General features: G+C 42.2%; 1 protein-coding gene across 3 annotated transcripts in view; it reads left to right on the plus strand.

Moving 5' to 3' along the window:
• Positions 1–26,771, plus strand: part of SMYD3 (SET and MYND domain containing 3) — a 657,806-nt gene that overhangs the window by 130,242 nt on the left and 500,793 nt on the right. For all 3 annotated transcript variants that reach the window (XM_054023872.1, XM_054023870.1, XM_054023871.1), the window contains exons 3-5: positions 5,040–5,147; positions 6,329–6,389; positions 10,783–10,919. In XM_054023872.1, coding sequence (XP_053879847.1) covers positions 10,806–10,919 — 114 coding nt within the window. In that variant the 5' untranslated portion in view covers positions 5,040–5,147; positions 6,329–6,389; positions 10,783–10,805. The remainder of the gene's footprint in view (positions 1–5,039; positions 5,148–6,328; positions 6,390–10,782; positions 10,920–26,771) is intronic.

Raw genomic sequence — 26,771 nt, forward strand, 5'->3', positions numbered from 1 at the left:
GAGGGGGCTCACAGCAGGGAGTTTGGGTGCAGGAGGGGTGCGGGCTCCAGCCCGGCACCACTTACCTGGAGCAGCTCCGGGGTGGCAGCGGCACGCACCGGGGCCAGGGCAGGCTCCCTGCCTACTTGCCTTGGCCCCTCTCCAGGAAGCGGACGGCACCACGTCCCTGGGGGAGGGCTCCACGCGCGCTGCTCTTGCCTGTGGATACCTCCCCCGAAGCTCCCCTTGGCTGCGGTTCTCCGTTCCTGGCCAATGGGAGCTTCCGGGGAGGTACCCACGTGCAAGAGCAGCGTGCAGAGCCCTCTGCCTCTCCGTCCCCAGGGACTGCAGGGACGTGCCGGCCGGTTCATGGAGTGGAGCGGGGCCCGCGGTGCCATGGGGTGGCAATCCTGCAGGCCGGATCCAAAGCCCTGAGGGGCCAGATCCGGCCTGCAGGCTGTAGTTTGCCCACCCCTGCTACAGAGGTAGAGATCAAAATGTAATCTTATCATGGAGGCTTGTGGGGGACGGGGACACAAGGCTCTGTGTGGCGGGAGAATGAGATGATCTCTCATGTGATTCTGGAGGAGGTTGCATGGGGCAGAGCTTTGGAGGTAGGAGCAGTTTAGAGGATGGGAGCACTGAGTTTGGGGAGGCAGGAGCTTAGAGGTGGCCTAAGGTGATAGTTCAGGTATAACAGGGCAGCCTGCTTCTCTAAAGGCCAGAAGGGAGGAGCCAACCCTGTTCAGTGGAGGGCCCTGGCAGGCGGGTGTTGGGAATGATCAGACGCAGCTGGGTGACATCAGGTGGGGACTGGGTCTGATAGCTGCCAGCTAGAGGATATGGGGTGTGTGTGCTGGGACTAGGAGAAGGCCCTCCTGTGACTAAAGCCCAAGCTGCTGATAGTGAGACAGAGGAGTGAAAGGGGAGAGAGGTCCAGTGCAAGAACCTGCCCTGAGCGGGGCTAGAGAATATGGGAGGCAGCATGTTTCTTTCTGAGGCCATGGAGGGCTGGCAGGAGCAGAGGAGTCTTGAGGAGAACAGGGTGCCCTCCCCTTGGCTTTCTTTGCTCCTCAGTCCCATGTTATTACTACTGAAAAATCTAAGGCAATTTACCAGGGGAAAAAGGCTCTGTTAAGATAGATTTGAGACGTTGGCCACATAATCTTGCCTTGTGCTATTTGTACCCTATTTGGATGTGAGAATGTAAATGCTCTGACTGAAAGCCAGGAAATGTAGAGTTAAGGTGACTTTTCCTACACACAACCACCGTATTGGGAGGCAGAGATTTAATGCAGTTACAACTTCTTTTTTGCCAATCTCTGAAGTCTGAATGGCTGTCCTCATTCCAGCATTCCCTCAGTAAAATAAATAATAAACACATCCACTCTGTGATCAGTTTTGGTTTGACTGCAATGATAAGGAAAAGATGCAATCTTAACATCATTCTAGTGTGAAAATGTATCTCTAAGTTTAGGAGACTGTGACATATGATGCTATGCGATACTGCATATTTCATCTTATTAGTGCTTTTTTGGTTGGGAAAGCTATTAATCATGTTGATGTTACCGTTAGCATATCTAAAATCCTATGCAGCATTTATGTTGGGAAATTTTTTGACAGATAAAGGCTGACTTCAAAGAGCAATTTTAGCTGAAGCAGGATAAAAATGCCAATATAATTATATTACACAGAATGATGTCTGGACACTTACAAGCATGACCTTGTTTCTTTGGGACAAAAGTAATTCTACTCAGCAGTAGATATTTAACTTGTATTTGTCAGATACTTAGTGACACTAACTGTGTATAATGTCTAGTTGGGGTCATTTTGTTCACTTGTAGAGTTACAAATAAAGAAATATAAGAACAAGGCTCCGATGTGGAAGAAAAAAATATTAACTAATTTATTACTTGAAGGCATAAGAAAGATATTCCAAAGTAAAATAACTGCTACCTGATATTGACATCTTGTTATTTAAAGTAAAAATCATCCATCTGATGCTATTCATAGTGTTATATTGCTTATAATCATCTGATTACCCACAAAGAATGCAAAATTAGATGTTTATTTTCAACCCCTGAGTTCACAGATTTCCATGAACTACCACTTCCAGTTCTTGATACACTCTCTATCCTTCCTTCTGGGGACATTCATGTAACCAAGCAATGGGAATTCTGCAAACAAAAGATACAGTGAAACCTGTCTTAAGGCACTGACCAAAACTGGTTGCTTAATATAGGTCTAATAGTGGTAGAGTAGTACTGAACTCAATAGGCCAGAGGTGAGTCACCTTTCACCAGCTGAGAATCAGGACCATTGTGTTTGTGTTCTGGGATGTCTCTTACAGCTGGAAGCTGTCTGGGATGATGGTCTCTTGTAAGAGTTTTATAGTCTTTTATGATAAATTCCCACTGCCGGGGTCTTTGTTCCTATCATCTGATGGATGGGGATTCCTCCAGCTTTAGAATTTTAAAACTATGAAATCACCTCACCAGAGGGCAGTGTTCACCTGCCCCTGCTCAAGCATTATAGCATCCCTACTTCTTCTGCCCATCATTTCCTATTTTACTGCTGATTGTAGAAGAGCTATTTCTGGGTCAGACATCATGCAGTCTGATACTGATAGCTGATACGTGACAGAAATTGTTTTCTGCAGTTGGTTGTTTCGTTTCTCCTACTGCCTTTCGGTCAGAATCTAAATCGCCTTGTGGAGCCCTATGTTTGTTTTAACTTTTATCATATCTTTTTGTTAACTGTTTCTTTTCTCCTTTTCACTTTTACACGGACATCTGTAAAGCAGCCCAGTAGCTTCAGACTTTGCTCTGAATGCCAACATTAGATGTATACAGGCTTAAAAATCTCCAATTCTATCACATAGACTTTATATGAAACATTAACAAAAATCTGGATTGACTAAAGTAACAAAAGCAAACCGAAGGAATATAAAAACTGCCCAACCTTCCAGCATAACGAGAGACTTGCTTAAAGACCCATTGCTGCTCCTGCTCCCCAGTGATTTTAAGGAAGAAGTGCCCCAGTTCTGCGTATGTGCACACCCTCCCTCCATCCCCTTCTCGTCCGTTCCCTCCCCCCCCCCCGCCCTGTGTTCCTCTATCCTGTTAAATCTGTCCATTCAGTAAATAAAAATAAGTCCAGTGAAAGTTGTAAGTTGTTCATTCAGGACCCAGTCTTGCATACACTTACACACAAGCAACTTTACTCTCACGAGTAGCCACATTGATTTCAATAGGACTGCTCATGTGTAAAGTAACTCCATATATAAATGTTTGCAATCTCAAGATTTAAACAGAACATTACTTTTGGTTTCTTTTGATTGCTTCCTATCCCAATGCTTCTAATTTATTGGTTTTGTTCCTATAAAGGGTCAAATATGAATCATTCAGTTTCTTGATTTTCTGATTTTATTATTCCTTCTGCTTTTAATTTTCACATTCTTTAAAGCTGTGAGCAGTTAGCGTCCCTGCTTTTAAAATCCATTTACTTGCCTACTAATGACTATTAACAAATGAGAAACCTCAATTTTTAAATTGTGATCTTAAAAAGATTTATAACTTGAGTCCTAATGACACCTTGCAAAGATTTCATCAGCCAGATAATAACTGAAGAGAAGAATTAAGTAGTTAAATTGAAGCAGAGTTATTTAATGCCCTAACATAACTGGTGAATACTGATGTGCATTATAGGTCATTAACACTATTGAATGTCTTGGGCCTGATTCTTCTTTCACATTGTGGTAAATCAGGAGTAACTCCATTGAGTCAATGAAATTGTACTGAGGAGAAAAAACCCTAGGTAAATGAGAAGAAAATCAGTCTCAATTTATTATCATATTAAAATTTTTTTTTAAATAACTTCACTTTTCCCAGTCGCTGAAAGCTCAAGTAACAATGATGGCATTTATACCACATTACAGTTTACCAAAAAAAAAAAAAAAAAAAAAAAATCAAAGTTAAAAGAAGGTCATTTACAGTGCAATGTCATGCACTCAAAAGTTACGAAATGTTGGATATAAGGTTCCTGTGCAGTTTTAATTCTGCCCCCTTCTGTGTCTATCCTGTGCATAGAATGAGGTAGGGGTTCTGTGGAAAAAAATACTATGTGATCATAATGCATACACACAAAGGGGCAGAATGGAAGTTACACAGGCAACTTTAAATCTGGCATTTCATAACTTTCAAGTGCTTGACTTTGCAATCATAATAACGTTTCTTGTAATGTAGTTTTTATGTGTAATTTCCTAGGATTTTTTAATGTTAGTTGTCTGCCCCCCAACGCGCACCTGCTCTCCCAGGAGCTCCCTGCCCCTCAGCAAGACTTATACCCACTTGCTCCTACCACCCTATCTACCTCCCAGGAATTACCAGCCCCTCAGTAACCCCAGCATCTACCTACCCTCTGGCAATACCATAACTCCAAGTATCAACAGTTCCAGTAACCACCCACCCAAATTCCCCCTACCTCTCCCCTACTTCCCATTCAGACTCCCTGCCCTTCTCCTGGGGTACCCTCAAATATCTGCCCCTGCCACAGCTGCCAGTTTAACTAAACTTCATACGCTCTTTTTGCTAGGGGGTGTACACTGTATGCGTAAGTTTATGGTTACACACAAATTATTTATTTGAGTAGCATAAAATGTCACACATGGAGCAGAGCAAAACTTGACAGCAATGCTGGGGGCTCCCCTCCTCCCCCAACCCCACCCCTCGACGCCCCGCTGAATATCAAAGCCTGCTGCAAACAATGAAGAAATGGTTTTAAAGCATTGAGTAGCCAAAGTATACTGGTCGCTACCAGTTCCCTCTATCATCATCTTAGCGTGTGCACAACGTGCCTCAGGTGGCACATGACCAGGATTCATCACAGAATTTTGTTGCTGGTTGGATCATTAGCTTCCTGGGCCCAGGCCAGGTACTGATGGGGAGCACGACATGAACACTGATCCATGCCCCCGCAGCTCCCTCTGTAATCCATATCATTAATGTATTTGTTGGTCTGAAATAAAGTGTATCATCTTTTTTTTTTTTTTAATGTAACAGAAAGAAGCCTGGCAGGAGCACAAGCGAGAATGCAAGTGTCTTAAGAGTATTCAGCCTAACTTTCCTCCTGACTCAGTGAGACTTGTTGGCAGGATTGTTTTTAAACTAGTAAGTGACATTCTGTTAAACATATCCTATTCTACAGTTACACGGAACCAGCCTTGCACTCTAAATTTTTAATGTAATTAAAGACTAAAAAGCAGAGGTGGCTGGGTGGATGAACAAAATGGAACATGCATTTAGCATTACAAAATCATTGATTAATTCCTAGCAACACTGGAAACATCAGGAAATATGAAAATAGACGTAATTAAGCTCCAGGGGCCTGCTCATGAAACTGTTGCAGAAGAACAACGTCTGTTGAAGTCAATGGAAGTTTCTCTTATGCAGTGACTATGTAATTGAGTCCCAAAATTCATTCCCTGAGAAATGGAGAGGGAAGAAGATCACTTTGGGCTTGATCCTGCACCATTGAAGTTGATCGGTGTTTTGGCATGGACTTTCGTGGGAGCAAGATCCAAGCCCCTTTTGAGTAGAAGTGAATATACAAGATTTTGCATAAAAATTAAAGGCTGGTGGATATTTTCTTTTGGGGTGTACAATACTGTGCTCTGCAGACTTGTTAGCTTAGGCTCTGTTAGATTTTTCTGAACTCAACTGAAAGTTCTGGGCTTACAATCTTTCCACAATGGTGGTTCTCATATTAATCTGCATGGACTAAATGCTATGCTTACTTCAACTACCTGTGACTAAGAGGTTGCAAATCAGCAAAGAATGTTGCCTTTTTTGTTGGCCCTAGTCCTAATGCCCTTATTCCCAGACCAAAATATATGTATTTGGTATAGTTTGAGGACTTAAAATATTATTTGTTATATTCTTTTGTACACTGTTATGGATGTATGTTTGGCAGTGCTTTTAAAGAGAATATATATATAAACACATAGCCTTACCTTTATATTAATTACAGTCACATGAAGTGAAAGAAGATTTCTAGTCTTATAAATTGTTCCCTATTAAGGGAACCAGGGCTGAAGTAAATTACTAAAGATAAACTGCCAAAGCCAAGAAAATATATTAGTGGGAAGTGTCATAACAAAAAAAATCATTTAGTATTTTTATGGTGGTTTATAGAATATGTGACATGAACAACAAAAGATTTATGTCACTGCTGTTACTGTTACTTACTTCATGGTAATGAGTAATTCAGGTTTGTAAAGTACTTTGGAGATAAAATGTGGTCTATAAATGGTTATTATCATGCATTCATTATTTTTGTTTTTTCCCTTCAGCTTGGACAATCAGCAGCATGTCCTTCTGAGAAACTCTACTCTTTTTCTGATCTTCAGTCAAGTAAGTAATCACCATCCACATGGCTGTAAATGCATAGTATGATTGGTTTGTTTTTTTCTGGCTCGCCCTTCTGAAATTCTGTTCTGTGGAATAAATTGTAAATGAAAAAAATCAGTGTAGAAGGGAATGAAAGACCCTCTTTGAACTGCTGAAATTTCTGTGGAAAATTAGGTTACAGTTTTCTACTGCTAGTGTGGGGCTTTTTGCACAACCATTGACTTCAGTTGGACTTTTGCCTGATTTAGAGTATGCACCTTATTTGTTAGGTTTGTTTCTTTAAGATAACATTATATCTGCTAGAATAGGTAGAAATTTCTGAGTGAATCTAGTTTAAAAAAACAAATCCACACACTTTTTGGTCATAAACACATTTTATCTATTTTAGTTTGTTGTTAATTTAATATTGCCTTTGTGCATAAAGATTCAACGGAACTTCTAATAAGAGAAAAATGAGACTGTTTGAGGCTCTTAATAAATGTTTGTTTTTCTGAAAATTCAATGTGGACAAAAAGATCAGATTGTGTTTCCATAAGTTTCAGGTACTCATGGAATGGTTCTGCCTTCTAGTCTTTCAAAGTTAGGCTGCTTCTAAAATAGATAATTCTGATTCTTTCAAGTCTTTGATAGCTCAGAGTCTCTATTGGTCTGACTTAAATGGCAAAAAGTACATTTAGTTCAATTTATTGCAGCACAAGAGAAAATTAATAGTAAAAGGGACATTGTGTAGATTAAGGCATTTTGCTTGCCTTTTTAAAACTGTTCTAATTTGGCAAGGAACCATGGTCTAGATTTTAAGTAACTTCATATATGTAGCATCAATGAAATATTAAAAAACCCGAAGACGCAACTACTTATTATGCTAGTTTTGTTTTTCTGCTGTAGTGCCTGCCATTGTATTCACCTTTTTGCATAATACAAGGACAAAGGAACATTAGTAAGGCAACCAATTTAAAAGTGATAACTCAGAATTAAAATGGATTCCTTTTATTAGCTAGTAGAATGCACTGCTGGATATTCTTAAATGAAGTGGTTTAGGAATATTCAAGGGGGAGGGATAGCTCAGTGGTTTGAGCATTGGCCTGCTAAACCCAGGGTTGTGAGTTCAATCCTTGAGGGGGGCCACTTAGGGATCTGGGGCAAAATCAGTACTTGGTCCTGCTAGTGAAGGCAGGGGGCTGGACTCAATGACCTTTCAAGGTCCCTTCCAGTTCTAGGAGATGGGATAGCTCCATTATAAAAAGGGATTAGACACTTAGGTGAATAAGAACAGCATTTACAATTACTCTAGTGAGATTACAGGTTAAAAACTATTGATCCTCATGCTTCAGGAAATTGCTGGAATCAGTAAGAAATTTCCCTTCGTAATATAGTATTATACAGCTTGCCAGGTGCACAGTGGGCAGTGAGTTTCCTTTGAAGCATTGGGTATCCGCTCCTGCTATGGTACAGTCTTACTTTATGGTCTTAATTTCTTGCATATTAACTGGGGGCAGAGTCTGGTAAGGTATGGAGAACAATATCTCCTGAGAGATGCTGAGAGGCCTGAACTTACCTTGCCTTCATCAAAGTCAGTGGGAATCAGGGGTATTAGGAGCTGAAGTAGCTGAAGGATCAGGCTGAGTGTGAATATATGATACAGAGTCTGTCAACCTCTGCCAGAAAACTTGCAATAAAATTCTAATTTTTAAGAAAATCCAGGCATTGCACAGAGTGTTTGATGCCTCTCAATGGCTTTAAAAGGCTTGGTTCTTTTTAAGTAACTAGCAATGGGAGGCAAATCTCACAGATGCATACACTTACTGTATCATCTGTGTCCGCTCCCAGAGCGTTAATAGTATGATTTCTGCTGTGTGGTCTTAAACTCTGAAGTGCAGCTTACGCAAAGGCCATAGATACTAGCTGATGCTGTTACTTTCTAGAATGACACCTGGTGAGCTTTGACACTTATGTAGTCTTGTCAAGTTATCTTCTATGTAAATGTTTACTCTTGCTGTCTTAAAGCTTACAAATTCAAAGTTTCACCAATATAAAAGAAATTTTGAGATGGCAAATTAATCGTTGGTACATATGATTGTGTACTGAGTTTTTGATGCCCCCTTTTTGAGGGTCCCACCTTCCAGTTGTACCTTACCTCTTTGTTGCCCATTAGATTAGACAGCGGCCTCAGGGATTAAACTCTAACAGAGGTTTCAGACCCAAACTGGGAGTATCTCCCCAAATGGATGTAATCAGCTACAGCTGAGCCTAGTTAGGCTCCAACACTTAGAAAGCATCCCTGAGAGGAAAAGAGAGGGGTTTGCAGACCAGGAATCGGGATGGTGAGCTGTGGAGGCATCAGAGTTCTGGTCTGTTTGTTTGAAGTTAAGACTATTTTTACAAACAGTATTGTTTGGAGTTCAGACTGCAAAACTGCATGAGTTGAATATGGCTATAGGCTTTGCTGGTTCAGGTTATTTTGGTTGAAGATGTCCCATAGAAATAAAATAGAAGCCCCAGGGAGGCTTTGTTTTGTTTAAGTGGGGCTGCCTGTAAGCATTCTCATTAGCCAGAGCAACAAGCTACAAACAACACAAGCTGGTTTCCATCTTTGTTACCAGAGATCACTCCGTTTTCAGGAACCCTCAGTACATTACAGAGACATCTAGAGTTTGAGCAGCACAGCTGCAAGTGAATACTTTTACAGAAGTTAAAATATTTGCTGCCATTTTTGTTTGCCACTAGGAGTTGCAAGGGATCTGTATAATGGACTGGTAGTACCGCTACCTTAATTTGCCATCCATCAGATCATTACTTTTCAATAGTATTATGTACTGCCTCTTTGGAATGAGAATTATTTTCTTTGATTTACTATGTGTGTGGTTTATGCACCCCCAATGTCACTTCACCTGTTTGCTTCTCTCTCTCTGTATACATGTATTCTCCTTTGGGAGGAGCAATATATTCCTCCACCTCCTCTTTTCAAGATCTGCTCTGCCAATTTCATAATCACCCAGAATCTGTTGCACACGCTAAATCTGAGATTAATGGTCTGGAATGTCACCTTGATCTTCTGCTGCATTTGCTACTTCGGCATTACTCTTAATGCATTAATACTTAAAAGTCTAAAATCGGTGAAGGTTCTACAGGCTATATCTCTACTGTGGTTAAATTGATCAAGATTCAAATCCTATATTATTCTTTTAAAGTTGTAATACATGCAGAAAGGAGTATATTTACAACATTGTGTGCAAATACTTTGCTGTCTGCCTCCTGCTAGTGTCAGTAAGAGCTGCATAACTAAATCCCTGTGCATAATATAGTAAAGTTGTCACAAAACTTATATAGCATTGTCTCTCCAAGACTAGGGTCTGACACAATTAAACTCATTTCTAAGCACACAGAATTAAGGTATTTACAAATTATGTTTCACTTTGATTTTTGCCTTTGGTCTCATGATGAGTTGGGAAAAACAAAGTTCCTAATCATTTGCCATTAAATATCTCATGGGACTTTTTTGCAAGAATTGCTGGTGTCCTGGATAAATTCCAGTTTGAGTAATTACATTCTGTTTCAACCTCTGTAAATTCTCCCTGAAGTTTCAGTTGGATGCAATATTCTTGTTCACATCTGTCCTAACCTGTAGTGTCCCTCTGCACTGGGCTGTTAAATTATTGCTGCGTTCTGTCATAAACTAAACTAAACTAAAAGGAAGGAGGAGACAGGGAGGAAGTGTGGCCCAGTGAACTGAGAGAAGATATGGGTTCTTTTCCCAGCTCTGACATTGATTTGCTCTTTGAAGTTTGGCAATTCTCCTAGCCTGATTTACAGAGATGCAGTGCACATGCAGCTGCCATTGTCCTCATTTGGAATTGTGATTTTATTATTTAATATCAGAATACTATTTACTTGTATTAGTACTGGTTTTAAATGTCAGCTTTCTTTAACTCAATCTTTATGTGGTATTTTCCCTTTCTGTGTGTACCATAGTCCTTGTACCCTGCTTATTCCATTTGTCAGCATAAAGCAATTTGTGACACTTCATATGAAGAAAGTGATATAAAAATGCATCCGGTTGTAAGGAGGATGAAATTGTAGGATAACATGAAAACACATTTTAATTGTAACAAACTTAATTGACTAATTTAGAATTTAACATATTGTATCTGCTTGCACATCTGTTTTATCTTTAGGCTTTTGATCATTCACTCACCATAATGGTTATGATTTGGAAGTAGCAACATGATAAACTCTGCTTAGTGATGATATGTAGCTGTCAAAAATAGTGGTATATAATTACTTTCTGTCAAAATTAAATTTGGGATTGGAAATGTCTAGATTGAACTGCTGCCATTGGACTTCTTAAAGATGTTGGCAGAAGGTTTTATTCATGCTTTGCTGTATTTTTCCCCCTAAGATATTGAAGAGTTAAGTGAAGAAATGAAAGAGGGTCTCAGGCACCTGGCACAGACATTGCAGCTTTATTTGCGAGTGGAGATCCAGGATGCTTTTCAGCTGCTACCTGCAATAGACATTTTTCAGATCTTCGCAAAAGTAAGTGTTAAAACTGATTCCTGACAATTCTATAAATTATCTACTTCTCTTCTTGATTTATTTTTTGGGTGTACAACACATCCATCCAGAAAGCTTTCTGAAAATGCAGTGCTGTATGACATAATGTCAGAATGACCAGAAAAGTCTGTTCCACTTCTGTAATTATTTAAGCAAATTCCCATCCCTTGAACAGCAGTTTTTCTTTCAATATGATTGCTACTTAAATTAAAATAAGGAATTGCATGAAAAGGGAATTTTAAAATGAACATGTCATTTTTGGTGTAATAAAGGACAAAGATTGAAAAATGACTTAGGATGATTAATAAGTCATATCTTTTCCAACTGTCTTGTCTTTTGAAAAAGGTGTTAGAGTACACCATACACTGCTTTATACTTCAGAATATTTCTGCAAAACATAATATCCTATATTTGTAGATACATTCATATTTCTGTTTTGTCTTTTTAATAACAAGTGTTAACGTGTTCCATAACACTATTACATACCTCAAATGGTAATTTCAGGTGTCAAAGATGGTAGACGTAGATGATCTGGAAGACGTACTAGAGTTTCATTTCCACATCTACTAAATGTTCAATAGATTATGTGCTATATACCATTGACTTTTCCAGTACGTATTTTGTTGCCTTTGTTCTAGAAAGTTTCATTAAATAATTCCTTTAGAGGTACTGTATATGGAGAATACCTATATTTCTACTTAAGAATTTTAGATGGTGGGTTTTTTTCTGATTGGTCGCTAGCACGTTCACATATACTTCAGCACAACTGATCTCTCTCTCTCTCTCTCTCTATCTCTCTCTCTTTCTCATTCTCACCTTCACACACACATGTTGTGTTTAACTGTTTTTACATTATGATGTGACCCAAATAACCCTTAGACTTTTTTAGTCCTGTAAAAGGGAGAGTCTCTTAATAGTTGCAGTATATAGGTCTTTCTGGCTGTTTGCATGATGGGTAGGGTGACCAGATGTCCTGATTTTATAGGGACAGTGCCGATTTTTTACACTTGCTATCTGGTCACCCTAATGATGGGTTGAATGTTTTTGCAATGGAAGAAAAACTGAAAGGGAATATGAGCCTCATTATCAAATATATTGTCTAGATTGAATTTTTACAGATTGCTGAATTTGGTGACTAATGTGAATTGCAACTTTCTGTGGCAAACCATGATTATTACAAAGGTGAAATTTATGGCAATGAAGAAAGCTCACAGAAAGCCCAATGAGTCACTCAAAACCTCTATGTAATATGTTTAAGTTCCACTAAGAGGCTTTTGTTGTTTTGTGCAAGCCCTCTATTCTGGTATGAATTTTACCAGGTGAATTTCACTTGAAATATACATATATATTAATCCTGTGAAGAGAATTGGCATTACAGCAAATAAATCTGAGGCTTAGAAGATGAGGCTTGGTTAGTGGAATCAATCAAGTCATAGGTTACTGTGCTGTGGCCTTGTACATAATAGTAATCCATGAAATAGAGGCTGTAATGATACTGGGCCTGTCCCTGTTCTTCCCGTGGACTTCTTTCAGAGCAGTATTGGACTTTTGCCTACAAATGAAAAATAGTTATTGTAAATCTTTTTAATTTTTTTTTTGGTTTACATAAATAGTGATAGAATACAAAAGAGAAAGATTCCTATGAAGTAGCTGGAAAATGCAGCCTTTAAAAGATGCACATACCTTTCATAGGTCCCACTTTTTGTCCTTGGGTAATGACGTCATACTGTCATCTGGCTTCTTCCCTTCAATGCATCCCCTCGTGGCTGGGCATTTGCCTTGGTTTCCATCTGTAGTGCTCAGCCTCTCTCTGTGGCTCCAGCCCTCCCTCCTCTTGTGGGATAGTAAGAGGTGAGTGCCGAAGAGTCCTGTAATGGGCCTCCAGTTGGTAGTCTCAGCCCAATATGTCCCTTTCCCTCCCTTGTCAGGGAAAGGACAAAGGAAATTGAAGCAGGAACAAAAATGAAGTTCAATAGTCTTATGTTGTGACCAACACCCTGGAGCTTCAGCAGGGAGTGGTAGGTGGATGCAAGTCTGCCCTCTCCTCTGAGTCCCACCCTGGGATCTCTGACTTGGGCAGTCAAGGACTGTTTGCTTACGTCTCCAGCTGCCTCCCTGGGCTGCTTGCTATCTCTTGCAGGCATCTTCTGCATGGTAACCTTCCCCTTGATGCTTCTGCCAGGGAATTGGTCTCTCTGGGCAGCTTTCCCCTGTCTGATGCTGTGGAGCCCTTTCCTGTAGCTGCCGTGCTCCATCTGGGTTGCAGCTTGTTATTCCAGCTGTTGCTAGCCAGCCATTTAGCTGCAGCTGGAATAGAGATCGCTCTCATTATTAACTCTCTAGTGCAGGGGTAGGCAATCTATGGCATGTGTGCCAAAGGCCGCACGCAAGCTGATTTTCAGTGGCACACACACTGCCCGGGTCCTGGCCACCAGTCTGGGGGGCTCCGCATTTTTATTTAATTTTAAAAGAAGCTTCTTAAATGTTTTAAAAACCTTATTTACTTTACATACAACAATAGTTTAGTTATATATTATAGACTTATAGAAAGAGACCTTCTAAAAAGGTTAAAATGTATTACTGACACGCGAAACCTTAAATTAGAGTGAATAAACGAAGACTCGGCACACCACTTCTGAAAGGTTGCCGACCCCTGCTTTAGTGTCTGCTGCCATGTTGGGGTCTATACACCCCATCACACTTACCATCAAATTCTTTATAAAATATAAGGTGGCTGAGTGAAATAAATAATTTAAGTCTTTGTAAGATATTAGGAGGATTCTTAATTGTTTATTTAGGACTTTTTTTATATATGCCTTTATTCCATGCTTGGCAAAAACGATGTGGACACTTGATGTTCATAGTTTGGAGAATGAGCAAACCACTATGAATTTTTTTTAATTTTTAATTTCTATATAATTTCTAGTACTTGGCAAATGTTATGCCACCTGTTCCTCTCTCTGGTACAGAAAGGAACAAAATGCAGATATAATGGTGAACATATACAGCTGGCATGCACCCCTGTGCAGAGCACGGATTTCTTAGCAGAAACTCCTGGGTGACTTAGTGCTATATTTGTATATTTTTAAATTTAAAGTGCCTAATCCGATTCAAAGAAGGATTAGCTGGATGATGGAAAAGTTCAGATATATATTAAATAGGAAGCAAGTTTTTTTTTTTTTTTTTTTTTTTTTTCCCAGAAGAGAATATAAGCCCTCATGCTTCATGGTTTAACTGAATAAGCTAAGAGACTTTCTCTATGGGCAGATTATTCATCAATTCTCCCTTATAGGTTTTATTGCATCTTCTTCTCAACTGCCAGGTGCTGGCTGCTGTTGGATACTGGATACTGGCCTAATTGGGCCAATGGTCTGATCTAGTATGACAGTTCCTACATTCTTACGTTCCAGTGTTCCAAATGAGAATTTCTACAATATTTCTTTTCTTGCTTCCAACCTGGACTGAGACTTCATAGAATTGCAGTGAATTTATAATATATATTCTGGGATTTTTAAAATTCTGGTTTTGAAAATGAAGGCTGTTTGAGTTTGCTTCTAGTTCTTGTACATCAGTGTCTTATAGGTCATATGAAAACAAATAGATTGGAAAAAAGCTTTACTAACATTTATGAAACTGGTGCTAAAAGCCTGCAACTACGTGGCTTGATAAACCCGTACTATTTATTTATTTGTATTTGTGGCAGTGCCAGGAGCAGGAGCAAATTATTTGTTTCAGTAGCACCCAAAGGTCCCAATTGTGAGTGAGGCCTCATTGAAGCAGGTGCTGTACAAACCCATGACACAAAAGTGGTCCCTGTCCTGAAGAGCTTTACATTCCGTTAGACAGATGGATATAACACCTGGGTACAACAAACAGTAGGTGGGAGGGGATTGCAAGGTAACAATGAGATGCTTATGTTCTACTTGGTAAGCAACAGTCATAGCACATCAGCTGCCTAATCACCTTTTTAAGGAGGAATTTGAAGGTGGACAATGTGGTGGCTGTATGGAAGTTAACAGGATCTTCTTCCACTAGTTGAGGCAGTGTGGGAGAAAACACAAAAGTGCTTGTTTGAAAATTTCCCAATTGGGTGATGGAGATTCGCATCGATGGTAGAGCAAAGGCAGGGGTTGCCAGCTCAATATTATGTTAATTAGAGGGCGTGAAATAGTCAGTTGTTCTTGATGTGTACCATAACAAGTTTGATATGCTATGAGAAATGTAGATATTTTTCAAAAAGAACAGGAGTACTTGTGGCACCTTAGAGACTAACAAAGTTATTAGAGCATAAGCTTTCGTGGGCTACAGCCCACTTCTTCGGATGCATATAGAGTGGAACATATATTGGGGAGATATATATACACACATACAGAGAGCATGAACAGGTGGGAGTTGTCTTACCAACTCTGAGAGGCCAATTAAGTAAGAGAAAAAAAACTTTTGAAGTGATAATCAAGATAGCCCAGATATTTTTGATATTAGATATTTTTGTTGCACTGTGTCCCTGTTTTAAGAGTGATTTTGTTACCATTGTTCTGAATGTATCTAAGCTACTACTGTTATTTAAGTTGTAGTTATTACTGCAGTAGGGACAATGTATATTCTTTTGCTGTCAAATTGCCCAATCTCTGCCACTAGTGGCAGCTGGTGGCTGGAGCTGTGGGTCTCTTGCCTCTTCAGTTTTTTCTCTGCACAACAAGAGGGCCTCAATCCATTTGAATTTGTTTCTGCTCCCTTGTTCCTTTGCTGCTGTTCCTCCAATTTTATTTTAAGGTTTCCTTCCCAAGCGCGCGCGCGCTCTCTCTCTCTCTAGTTAAAAGAAGAATGAAAAAAAAAAAAAAAAGAGAGAACTCCCCAATAGGAACTGAATTCAGAGACCACCCTGGAATAATCTAGTCACTGGCACCACAGCGCTTGCTTGAAACTTTCCCCACTCATGGGGTCTCATTGTGAGGGGACAAAGGAATATAGGGAGCATAGGCTGACCATGCCATCAGCTGTAATGCTGCTTATGTGGACTCATTACTGAACACAAGTGATGGTGGTTCTAGGAGCATGGAAAGTAGCTGGCACAGACCTACCACTGCTATGATTACTTTCTATCATTTATTATAAAAACTGGAATTACGGAAAGAAGGAATCTGAATTACTAACTGTATTGACTGGGGACTCACTAGCTAAATCCAACCATACACATTGCATTAAAAACAATATCACACCTCAAATGTAGTTATAATATATACCAATCTTTTTGGAAGGTAGTGTACTGTAATTAATTTCCCTTACATAAATTTGCAGTGTATCCAGTTTTTAACAGCATGCGATATACCTACACATATTGTCCTTTCCAGTTAAATTTAAATGTTTAATATTTAATATACCAATCTTTGTCTTGTATATGAGAAGGCAGCCAATGTTCTCAAAACTCTACCTGTGCTACAGGAGATTTTCTGCCATACAGGCTGAATGCCAGTGGAAAAACATTGAATTCTTCTTAAAATCTAACAAGAGGATACTCCTTTCTTGCAGGTGAAATGTTAAGGCTTTAGCACTGTCGATCCTGTGATAAGAAGGTTATGTGGTCCCTTCTCTACAAGAGTGACTTTGAAAGAGACTGGCTGTCGTGGTTTATATCCATGGTCACAGAATAAAGAAATACTACATCTAAGTAGTCTCAGGTCCTAAAATTGTCTTCCCCACTTGGTCGAACATTTCTTTAAAGTTCACTAAGTGCTCCTTCTTACATTGAACGTTGTTATTTATTTATTTAACTTTTTTTTTTTTTTTAATCAATCTTTTAATGGCATGCTACAAAAGAATACAGTCAAAGGTCACTTTAATTCTGATTGATGGTAGAACCTCAAGAAGGAAAATAAGCAGACAGCAAAACAAGAGAGAAAAACAGTCCTGCAGTGAGATGACTGATTTCCAGACAGCTTCTGGAAAAGTACTAGTCTGATGCAGGTCAGAAGAACTCTCAAGAAGCTAGCTTTAAACAGTCCTCCTTTTCTGATCTTTGCTGTGCGTGAAAATTTGTTGCTAACTCAAGGTCTGACTAAAATTAAACACCCTTGGCTAGTCCAAGGAAGCTGACTCAGGCTTGGGGCTGTTAAATTGTGTAGATTTCAGAGTAGCAGCCGTGTTAGTCTGTATCCGCAAAAAGAAGAACAGGAGTACTTGTGGCACCTTAGAGACTAACAAATTTATTAGAGCATAAGCTTTCGTGGACTACAGCCCACTTCTTCGGATGCATATAGAGTGAACATATATTGAGGAGATATATATATGTGTATGTGTGTATATATATCTCCTCAATATATGTTCCAGTCTATATGCATCCGAAGAAGTGGGCTGTAGTCCACGAAAGCTTATGCTCTAATAAATTTGTTAGTCTCTAAGGTGCCACAAGTACTCCTGTTCTTCTTTTTGTGGTGTAGATGTTAGGGCTCAGGCTGGAGCGCAAGCTCTAAGACCCTACAGTTTTACAGCCCTGCAAGCTTGAGTCAGTTGACATAAATTCCAATTGACGTAGGCCAGCCGGGAGTGTTTAATTGCAGTGTAGACATACCCTCAGTTAAATACTCATGACAACTTAAAAACAGCAACTACACTAAGTGTGAAATCCTGGCCCCATTGAAGTCAATGGAAGTTAAGCCACTGAATTCAGTGGAACAAGAATTTTACCCTGTCTGTTTGTTTCTGTGGGATCAGTTCTAAAGTTTAGCTGCTAGCTTTGGAAAATAGCAGATGTGCTTGATGATATGTTTCAAAACTTGCTTTTATCATGTATATGCAGTTTTCTTTCTTCCTGAAGCTTCCAAACCCTTCCCATGGGTACCATCCTCAGAGCAGGTGTCACAGTTTTTCAGTTTGGTTACTAGATTACCCTGTGTGAACTCCAGTATACTTAAACTAGAGCTTGTCTAATATACACTTGGGAGGTGATTTTGTGTAATTTCTGACTCTCAATATTAACCACAGATTTGTGTACAATTAATTACATGATACGGCTGTAATTCATAATTGAGAAATTTGAATGTCAAGATAAATCTTGAAACCGAGTTTTATGGTTTACCCATGGCGCCATAATCTTGAGCTGGAACCAGTCCTAGGATCTAATTCTTCAACTCTTCCTGGCTAACGTGGGTAGTCCCACTAAATAGTCAGTTGGATTTCTGTGAAGTGACTAAGGGTCAAGTCTTCATTGTATACAGGTTTGACATATTGGTAGTAACGAAAGCAACTGCATACATCATTTACCGGAATCTGTAAAACATGGGCCAGATTCAAAGCTGGTGTAACCCCATTGAAGAATTACACCAGGAATGAAACTGGCCGTCAGAAGAGTCCATATTAGGCCAGATTCAGACCTGGTGGCTTTAGTAAGTTACCCTGCTCACACCAGGTCTGAATTTGTCTCTTAATGTTTGTGAGGTATTCTGAGATTGTGCACCTTTCATCTGAAGTACCAGTGTTTATTTCAAAATGATTTTAAGTGGTGAGGAAATAGAAATAACTAATACTGGAGTAAACTGAACAAAACCGTGACCTTTTTAATGGTCCCCTATTCTCAAATCCTTACATTTATAAAATGTGGGGCCAGATCCTGCTCTTGGCTATACTCCAAAAATCCCTGGATTTATATCAATTAAAATGAGTGCAGAATTTGGTCCATTACTTCTGGTGCTTTCATTCTAAATGTGGGATGGCGTGGAGAGGAGAGAGAACTATTATTCTCATAATGGGCTAAATCCTGCAATTCTTACTCATAGGAAAATTCTGCCCTTGGAAGCATATTGGTCTGCTTCTGTTGATTTCAATAGGAGACTTACACATCTAGGAGCAATGGGGCTATGCATTCCTCTTTATCTGGTAATAGGTTACTAACAACCAGTCTCTTATCAAATGTTGCACTACATTTTCCCGTATATTTCAGTCTAGACTGATATTAAGAATAAACTTGGAATATTATAAGTTCTTTTTGCAACCATGTAAGGGGGAGGAGGGTAAGGGAACAGCAAAGGGGAGAAAAGTCCATATATATTAGAACTTCATAGACATCTTTGAAATGTATCAAGCTAAGTTTTTATCCACTTTAAATTTTTGAGGTTTATGCCGGACCATGAGGTAAAATAGAATAAAATTTGTAGGTTTTTGTTATATGGGATTCTTCATGCAAAGAACATTCATTTTTAACTGAAAGATGTTCTGGCTCCTTAGGTAGAGTCTGAGTAGTTGATTTTTAGCTTGGAAAGAACTAAAATGGCTGCCTAGGTAGTCTTCTTTAGCCATGCTTGCTTAAAGGGTATCCTTAGTTTAACCTATAAATTAAGGAGGCAAAATATGTATTGTGAATTTAAAGGACTGCTTTGTCCTGATGTGCTGTCCTCAGGATCCTTTCTTCATTCTTCAAGTCTGAAAGTTTAAATCGGGGTCGGCAACCTACGGCACACATGCCAAACATGGCACGTGAGCCGATTCTGAGTGGCACACTGTGAGAGGAGGTGAAGGCGGGGTGGAGGGGCTGGAATGCACCACGTTGTGTGAAGAAGCGGGGGAGGAGGGAAACTTGGCTGCCACAGGATCAAGCTTCTGCCTCCGCAGGGGATAGCGGTGGGGAGGGAGTCCCGGCCCACCGCCCCACTCAGCCCCCCCGCCCACCGCTCTCCCCTGTGGGGGCAGGAGGCAGAAGCTTGGTCCTGCGGCAGCCAAGCTTCCCTCCTACCCTGTTTCTTCGCACAACGTGGTGCATTCCGGCCCCTCCTCCTCCCAGAGGAGCAGAGCCGAGCACAGCTTGCTCGCTGCTCCGTAGAGTGGCAGAGAGAGGTAGGGCCGGGCCTGGGGTCATATCCCTCCCAGCCCCCTGCCATGAGCAGCTCAGGGCAGGGGGCTGGGAGCACCCCCACGAGCCGAGCACCCCAGCCTTCTGCCCTGCACCTCCCCACCCCAACACACACCCATCCCTCTGCCCTGCACCCCCCACACCCCGCAGCCCTCTGCTGTGACCTTGAGTCCCCCCCAACACCCAGCCTTCTGCCCTGCACCTCCACACACACCCCATCCCTCTGCCCTGAACCCCCCCCGCACCCAGTCTTGTGCCCTGCACGTCCACACACCCCAGCCCTCTGCCCTGACCTCGAGTCCCCCCCAACACCCAACCCTCTGCCCTGAATCCCCCCACACACCCAGCCTTGTGCCCTGCACCTCCACACACCCCAGTCCTTTGCCCTGACCTCAAGTCCCCCCACACCCAGCCCTCTGCCCTGAACCTCCCACCCAGCGGGCTGAGCAGGCTGGCGGCGTAAGATCAGCATTTTAATTTAATTTTAAATGAAGCTTCTTAAACATTCTGAAAACCTTGTTTACTTTACATACAACAATAGTTTAGTTATATATTATAGACTTATAGAAAGAGTCCTTCTAAAAAAACGTTAAAATGTATTACCGGCACGCGAAACCTTAAATGAAAGTGAATAAATGAAGACTCAGCACACCACTTCTGAAAGGTTGCCTACCCCTGGTTTAAATACATGTCAGTGACTTCCTTTTGTTTGGATTCTTGGAAGGAATTCTTTTCAACATAAATTGAGGCATTGCCAATTTTAAGATTTTTAAATTTGTACAGTTCTGTTTTAATGAAAACAAACAATTTCCAAAAAATCACTGGTCAGATCCTGTTTATCTGAAGGAATTTTGGCACTACTTTTGCCTACACAAGGGAGATGGCAGTGGCTTCGCTTGACCCTCACAGTGGGTTGTTGATTAGGATTACCATATTTAAAAAATAAAAAAAGAGGACACTCCACGGGGCCCTGGCCCCACCCCTTTCCCACCCCCTTCCCCGCCGCAACTCCACCCCTTCCCTGCCCCAACTCCACCCCTTCCCCAAAGTCCCTGCCCTAACTCCGCCCCCTCCCCTGAGCACCCCGCATTCCCCCTCCTCCCTCCCAGCCACGCGAAAAGGGCTGCCCGAGCGCTACCGGCTTCACGGTTTGCCGGGCAGCCCCCAGACCCTGTGCCCCCCGCCAGCGCTTCCCCAGCGCAGCTGGAGCCCGGGAGGGGAAGCACCCAGCTGGGGGCGCAGGGTCTGGAGGCTGCCCGGCAAACCGTGAAGCCTGTAGCGCTCGGGTTTCAGGCAGCCCTCATGCCTCCGGACCCTGCGCCCTCGGCCGGGCACTTCCCCTCCCGGGCTCCGGCTGCTGTGCTCCTCCCCTGACTCTTTGGCTCTGTTTAAGAGCCGAGCTGTCTGAGCGCTTCTGGCTTCGGGCAGCCCCCATACCTCTGGACCCTGTGCCCCCGGAGCCCGGGAGGGGAAGTGCCCGGCCGGTGGTATTTTTCCCGGACATGTTCGGCTTTTTGGCAATTTCCCCCGGATGGGGGTTTGATTACCAAAAAGCCGGACATGTCCAGGAAAAACCGGACATATGGTAACCCTATTGTTGATGGCAGGGGAAGTGAACAGGAATGGAGAGTCTTAAGTTGTGATCATCTAATTCAGATATTTTTAAGGGCAGAGTGAGTGGAAAAAACAGGTTTGATCATCATGCTCCCTCTCAGTTCTTCCTGCCCCAGATTGCGGAGATTGGTTCAGAAGTTCTGAACCTTCACTTCAAGATGTTCCTTTTAACACCAACATAGATACATGCCTCTTCATTGTGCTGAGGAAAAAGCTCCCAGATTCAGTAATCATATCAGTGGAGAAGGAACACCCATTTACACCAACAAAGTCAATGGAACTAATAGGATGAGAAATGTGGGAAAACAACGTAAGATTACAATTTTATTTTTGTTTTTAAAAGGGATGTGCTAGTGTGGGGTGTCTTCTGCTGTTATGAAGTTTCCAGCATTATTCTACAGCTCTGTCTTCAGGCGCCCCATATTTCAAGTGGTCACAGAGCTCTGAATAGTTCTGGTATGATAGTGGTATAAGCAGCTGTGTGTTTATGAAACAGCTCTGTCAGTGTAACTCAGGCCTAATTTGCAACACTACTGAGACTCGTGCAGAATTATGTATTGGATTTATGCTGTCAATAAATGGCTGTTAGGGACTAGGCTGATGCCAGCTAATTCACTTTTATTTGTATATTAAGATATTTTAAAAAATAATACCTCATTCACAGTTGGTTTTTATAATGCTATGCAAATATAATAGCATGTAACTGGAAAAGATCATTACAGCTGACAAAACATTAAGTTGGGCTAAAAATGCAACAGAAAATTACATCCAAATTAACAAATTTATGCACATCTTTCTACACCTCTTCTACCATCCCTACACTTATAGCATTGGAACTATTTTAGGAATTTAAAGGAATGTCATAGTCCTACCCATTCATTTCACTCAATTTGGCAGGAAAAAAACCCAAATAATAAAAAGCCAGCTTGTGTCATCTTCCTGTCCATTGTGTGAGATTTTTTTTTAATGATTTGTAGCTAGCTTTCATCTACAGATGTACTGTTGGCTTGTCTGGAAAAGTCTGATTTTGGTTGGTCAGAATGCGAACATAATTGGGGGTGTGTGTGTATGTATGGGTGGGTGGGTGGGTGGTGTCAATGAGAGTTCCATACTGACAGCAGTGTCAGGACCAGACCCAGCGCTAAACTCATTAGCTGTCTTTTTGATCCTCTGCACTATCTTGCTCAGTTACTATCTAATTGACTTTGTCTGTAATCTAACTGGAATTTGACTTCCAGGATTGACCTTCAGGTTTGTTTACAGACGAGATGAGTCTTTATGAATTATCAATTCTTTAACATTTACCTTTGCTTTTGAGACGTGCTGTCTTGACACTGAAATTGCAGGTAGGGCCAAATGGCTGGTCACCATACTTTTGCAGTAAATAAAACTAAAAACAAATGAGTGATGGTAACTGCAGCAAGAGGAAATGAAATATGGTTAATTATTTCTGCTGTATAATAACCATGATGTACTTGAATATTCTATCAGATACTATTGCCTATAGATTTTCTGACTTCAATACTTGTACCTTATTTTTTGTAGATACTTACAGAAACTCTCAACATTTCTAATCACTTCTGCATGGAATAATTGCTGAATACGTTCAGTCTGGTTTGCTAGAAGCAATGGCTAGGGGCTGGATGGCTCAGGATAACAATGTGGAACTATTCAACCCTGAGCCATTGCTTTGAAAAAAGCCCAGGATGACAGTAAACATAAGTCAATGGTCCAGATGCTGTTCTGGCATAAATCCCATTTTGCATTTTAAACCTTACTGGGGAGAGGTGTTACGGAGTAGCTGCAGAAAGAAGAGCCAGTGGGAGCTTTTAGGGGAGTCAAGCGGCAAGGGAGACTGGGGAAGCTGGACTACACTGTGTGTAGTGATTCATTTCTCTGGCTCTATAGGGCCATACATCTGCCCCCCTTGGTATCCTCCCTCCCCAGCTCTGCCACCCTTGGGCAAGAGGCATTAAGTAAAAAGTCTGAGATTGAAATTGCATCATTTCTTGGGCCTTTTGTTCTTATGTATGGGTTTTGAATATAGATAATGTTTTACACTTGTGTGGTGCCTTCCATTTGAAGATTCTGGAGCACCTTATAGATTAATGAATAAAACCACAGGGAGAGAGAGAAATATTGTTGCTCTCATTTGACAGATAGGCAAACTTAAGACTCAGAGAGAGATGTGAGGTGACTTGCCTAAGGTCACCCAGCAGGTCTGCGGCAGAGCCAGGAATAGACCCCAACTCTCCTGACTCCCAGCTCTGCACTCTAATCACAAGGCAATGCTACCTCTTTTACCATGGATGATGTGGCCTTAAGCGAGCATAGTAACAATTGGTGTAGGAGTAGCTTGAGTAACAGCCTACATATTAGCTATTACAGTATGTAACTTCTTAATTTTTCAAGAATTGCTCTGTAGTGCTGCTGTGATTCATGCAGTATTTACTTACATGTGCTGAGTTTTTTATTTAAATGGAGATCCCCGAGGGAGGCAAAGCCACCATGCATCAGCCATAGAAGCAAAGATGTAAATAGATGTTGATAACATAGTAAAAATGCTAACTAAGACTGGAAGAAATATGGTATCAATAATTTAAAACCATAATAAGCGCTCCCTTAGGAGTATGCTGCTGCACTTTACCGAATGGAAGCCATATCTTTTCATATAGCTATAGTTTGTTTAATCTCATATGTGACTTTTTCATATTATTTATTTCCACCTATTATCCCAATGATTTACAGTAGGGGAGACAGAATTTTCCATCCCATTGCTCTTAACCTTTTAGCCACAATAGTTATTCTTAGGAACTATGGCATGTTGTACCAGAAAATAATAGAAGCAAATCTTAACCGCTCTCTCAAAATAAGATGAGATTTTAATTGTATCCATGTTTGCTCTGGAGTCTCACAATTAAAGCCTGATGTGGCAAAGACAAGCCTAGAAGAATCCTGTGTTTCAAATTGAGCAAACACTTGTATAGACAGCCTACGGGAGACTGTTGCACAGAGAATGGAGAATGCAAACCCCCAGAAATGTAGACCTCACAGTAGAAGGAAAACCAGCAAGTAGAGTGGCGTCTTTACATGGAGGCTCTGGAAAGCATTTGATTACATGGACGATTAGCAGTTATTCTCATGCCAGGCAATTGGTAAAATGCTGCAATAGAACATCATGACAGCAGCGTACTGTTGATGGGTAATATCAGTGGCATGCCAAAGCACTGTCTGCTTCAGAATCAGTCAACCATGGCTTCCTACATGAAAAAAATATTTGCTGCAAGTAATCCAGTGGAGGAACTGGTTTCCTCAACTTTAATCAGTGGTGCAAGTGGGATCCAGTTCTTACCGTTATGGGGGATGACGACAGGGGGGCACATGACCTCCTCATGTGACTCCTCCTGGCCCAGCCCCCAGCCCAGGTCCCCCATGTTCCCTCCGTCCCCTCCCCATGACCCACCCCCCTTACCTGGGGATGGGGGGGCTCTGTCCTCCTCCCGCTGTGCCTTCGGAACCACAGTGGTGAAAGGAGCAGAATGTGGGGCCGCTGGTCGGCCCCACGCCCACAGCTCCTCCGGCGCGGCTCTATAGCCTCAGCCCTTCCATGCAGGGTTCCTCCATCTGTATAGCAGCCAGCCCTGCCAGAGGACAGGGCTGGGGGGTGGTACACAGGGCCAGCTCTAGGATTTTTGCCGCCCAAAGCAAAAACAATTTTGGCCGCCCCCCCTCCCTTATTTAATTACCCCGGCCCCGCCTCAACTCCGCCCCTTCCCCAAATCCCCAGCCCTGCTTCCTCCCCCCAGGCTCTCAAGCCTAGGAGGGAGGGAGAGAGGGGGAGAAGCGGCGCCGCGCCGCGGCCGCTCGGGATCTCTCCCTCCCTCCCAGGTTTGAGAGCCTGGGAGGGAGGGGGAGACTGAGTGGCTGCGGCGCAGGCGCCGCTTCTCCCCCTCCCTCCCAGGCTCTCAAGCCTGGGAGGGAGGGGGAGTAGTGGCGCGCGAAACGGCCTCTCGGGATCTCCCCCTCCCTCCCAGGTTTGAGAGCCTGGGAGGGAGGGCGAGTAGCGGCGCACGAATCAGCTGTTTCGCGCGCCATAGCAGCAGCAGCGGAGGTGAGCTAGGGCGGGCGGGGCACATTTTTAGGGGCGGCATTCTGGCGCCGGCCATGCTGCCCCTAAAAATGTGCCGCCCCAAGCACCAGTTTGTTTTGCTGGTGCCTAGAGCCGGCCCTCGTGGTACAGCAGCCACGACGGAGGAGCTGCTGGCATAGGGCCAGCCAGTGGCCCTACATTCTGCTCCTTTCCCCACTGTGCTTCCTGGGAGAGCCCAGCCTTGTCCTCTGGTGGGGCTGCTGTTTGGAGCCAGAGGAGATGCAGCTCTGTGGAAGGGCAGGGGGCAGGGCTCGGGTTCTGCTCCTTTCCCCACTGGGAGGGGCAGCGGGGAAAGGAGCAGAATGCTGGCAGCTCCTCCCGCGGTTGTACCGCCACCAGCCCCAGCCCCCAGCCCTGTCCTTTGGTGGGGCTGCTGCTGGGAGCTGGAGGAGACCCTGTGTGGAAGGGCTGGGGGTGGAGGAGCTGCTGCCATTGGAGCCACCCAGCTGCCCCGCTTTTGGCTGCTGCTCTTTCCGGTGTGCCGTAGCAGCTATAAATATCTTTCTGGTACAGTGGACCAGACTGGTCCGCCCTACTTGCACTGCTGACTTCAATTAAAAAATTAAGCAATAAAAGAAATCATAAGGCCACTGTGAACAGAATAGCTTCCTGTTGGAGCTTTGGGCTTTAGAATCTGCGTGGCAGGAAAATAGAGTTAATAGCAGTGTATGTTTGGTTCTGGGAAAGCAAGAGGGCTAGCAGGTTAGCTTACAAATGATTTTTCCTATTTCACTTATATTTTTGCACAACCCAGCTCTTTTAGTATGTTTGTGTTTTTTATTGATGCTCACATGATGATGAATGCTTTTTATATAGCATCTTTCATCTCAAAGGTATTGTCATCCTTATTTTTCAGGTGAGGAAAATGAGGCACAGAAGCTCACATTTAAATCTGGATTAATTCCAATATGTTTAAATCTAGATTTACACTGGTGTAACTGTGAGAGCCAGTCTTTACCCAGCGAGGTTGTATTTTGCTCAAGGTCACGCAGCAGGTCAGAAGCAGAGCTGGGAGTAGAACCCAGCTCTTCTGACTCCCAGTGCTCTGCCCTATCCATTGTACAAATTGTCTTCTCAATAAGAGACATTAGGCATAGAGAGCAGTGTGATGTGAGAATAGAAGAGTTACGAAAAATGAAATAGCAACAAGACCAGGGCAGTTAGGAGTGGGGCCAAATTAGTCATTTTGTTAGTAGAAACTATGCATGTGAGCCCTGAAAAAATATTG

The sequence above is a fragment of the Malaclemys terrapin genome, chromosome 3, assembly GCF_027887155.1.
Source record: "Malaclemys terrapin pileata isolate rMalTer1 chromosome 3, rMalTer1.hap1, whole genome shotgun sequence".
NCBI classification, from domain to species: domain Eukaryota; kingdom Metazoa; phylum Chordata; order Testudines; family Emydidae; genus Malaclemys; species Malaclemys terrapin.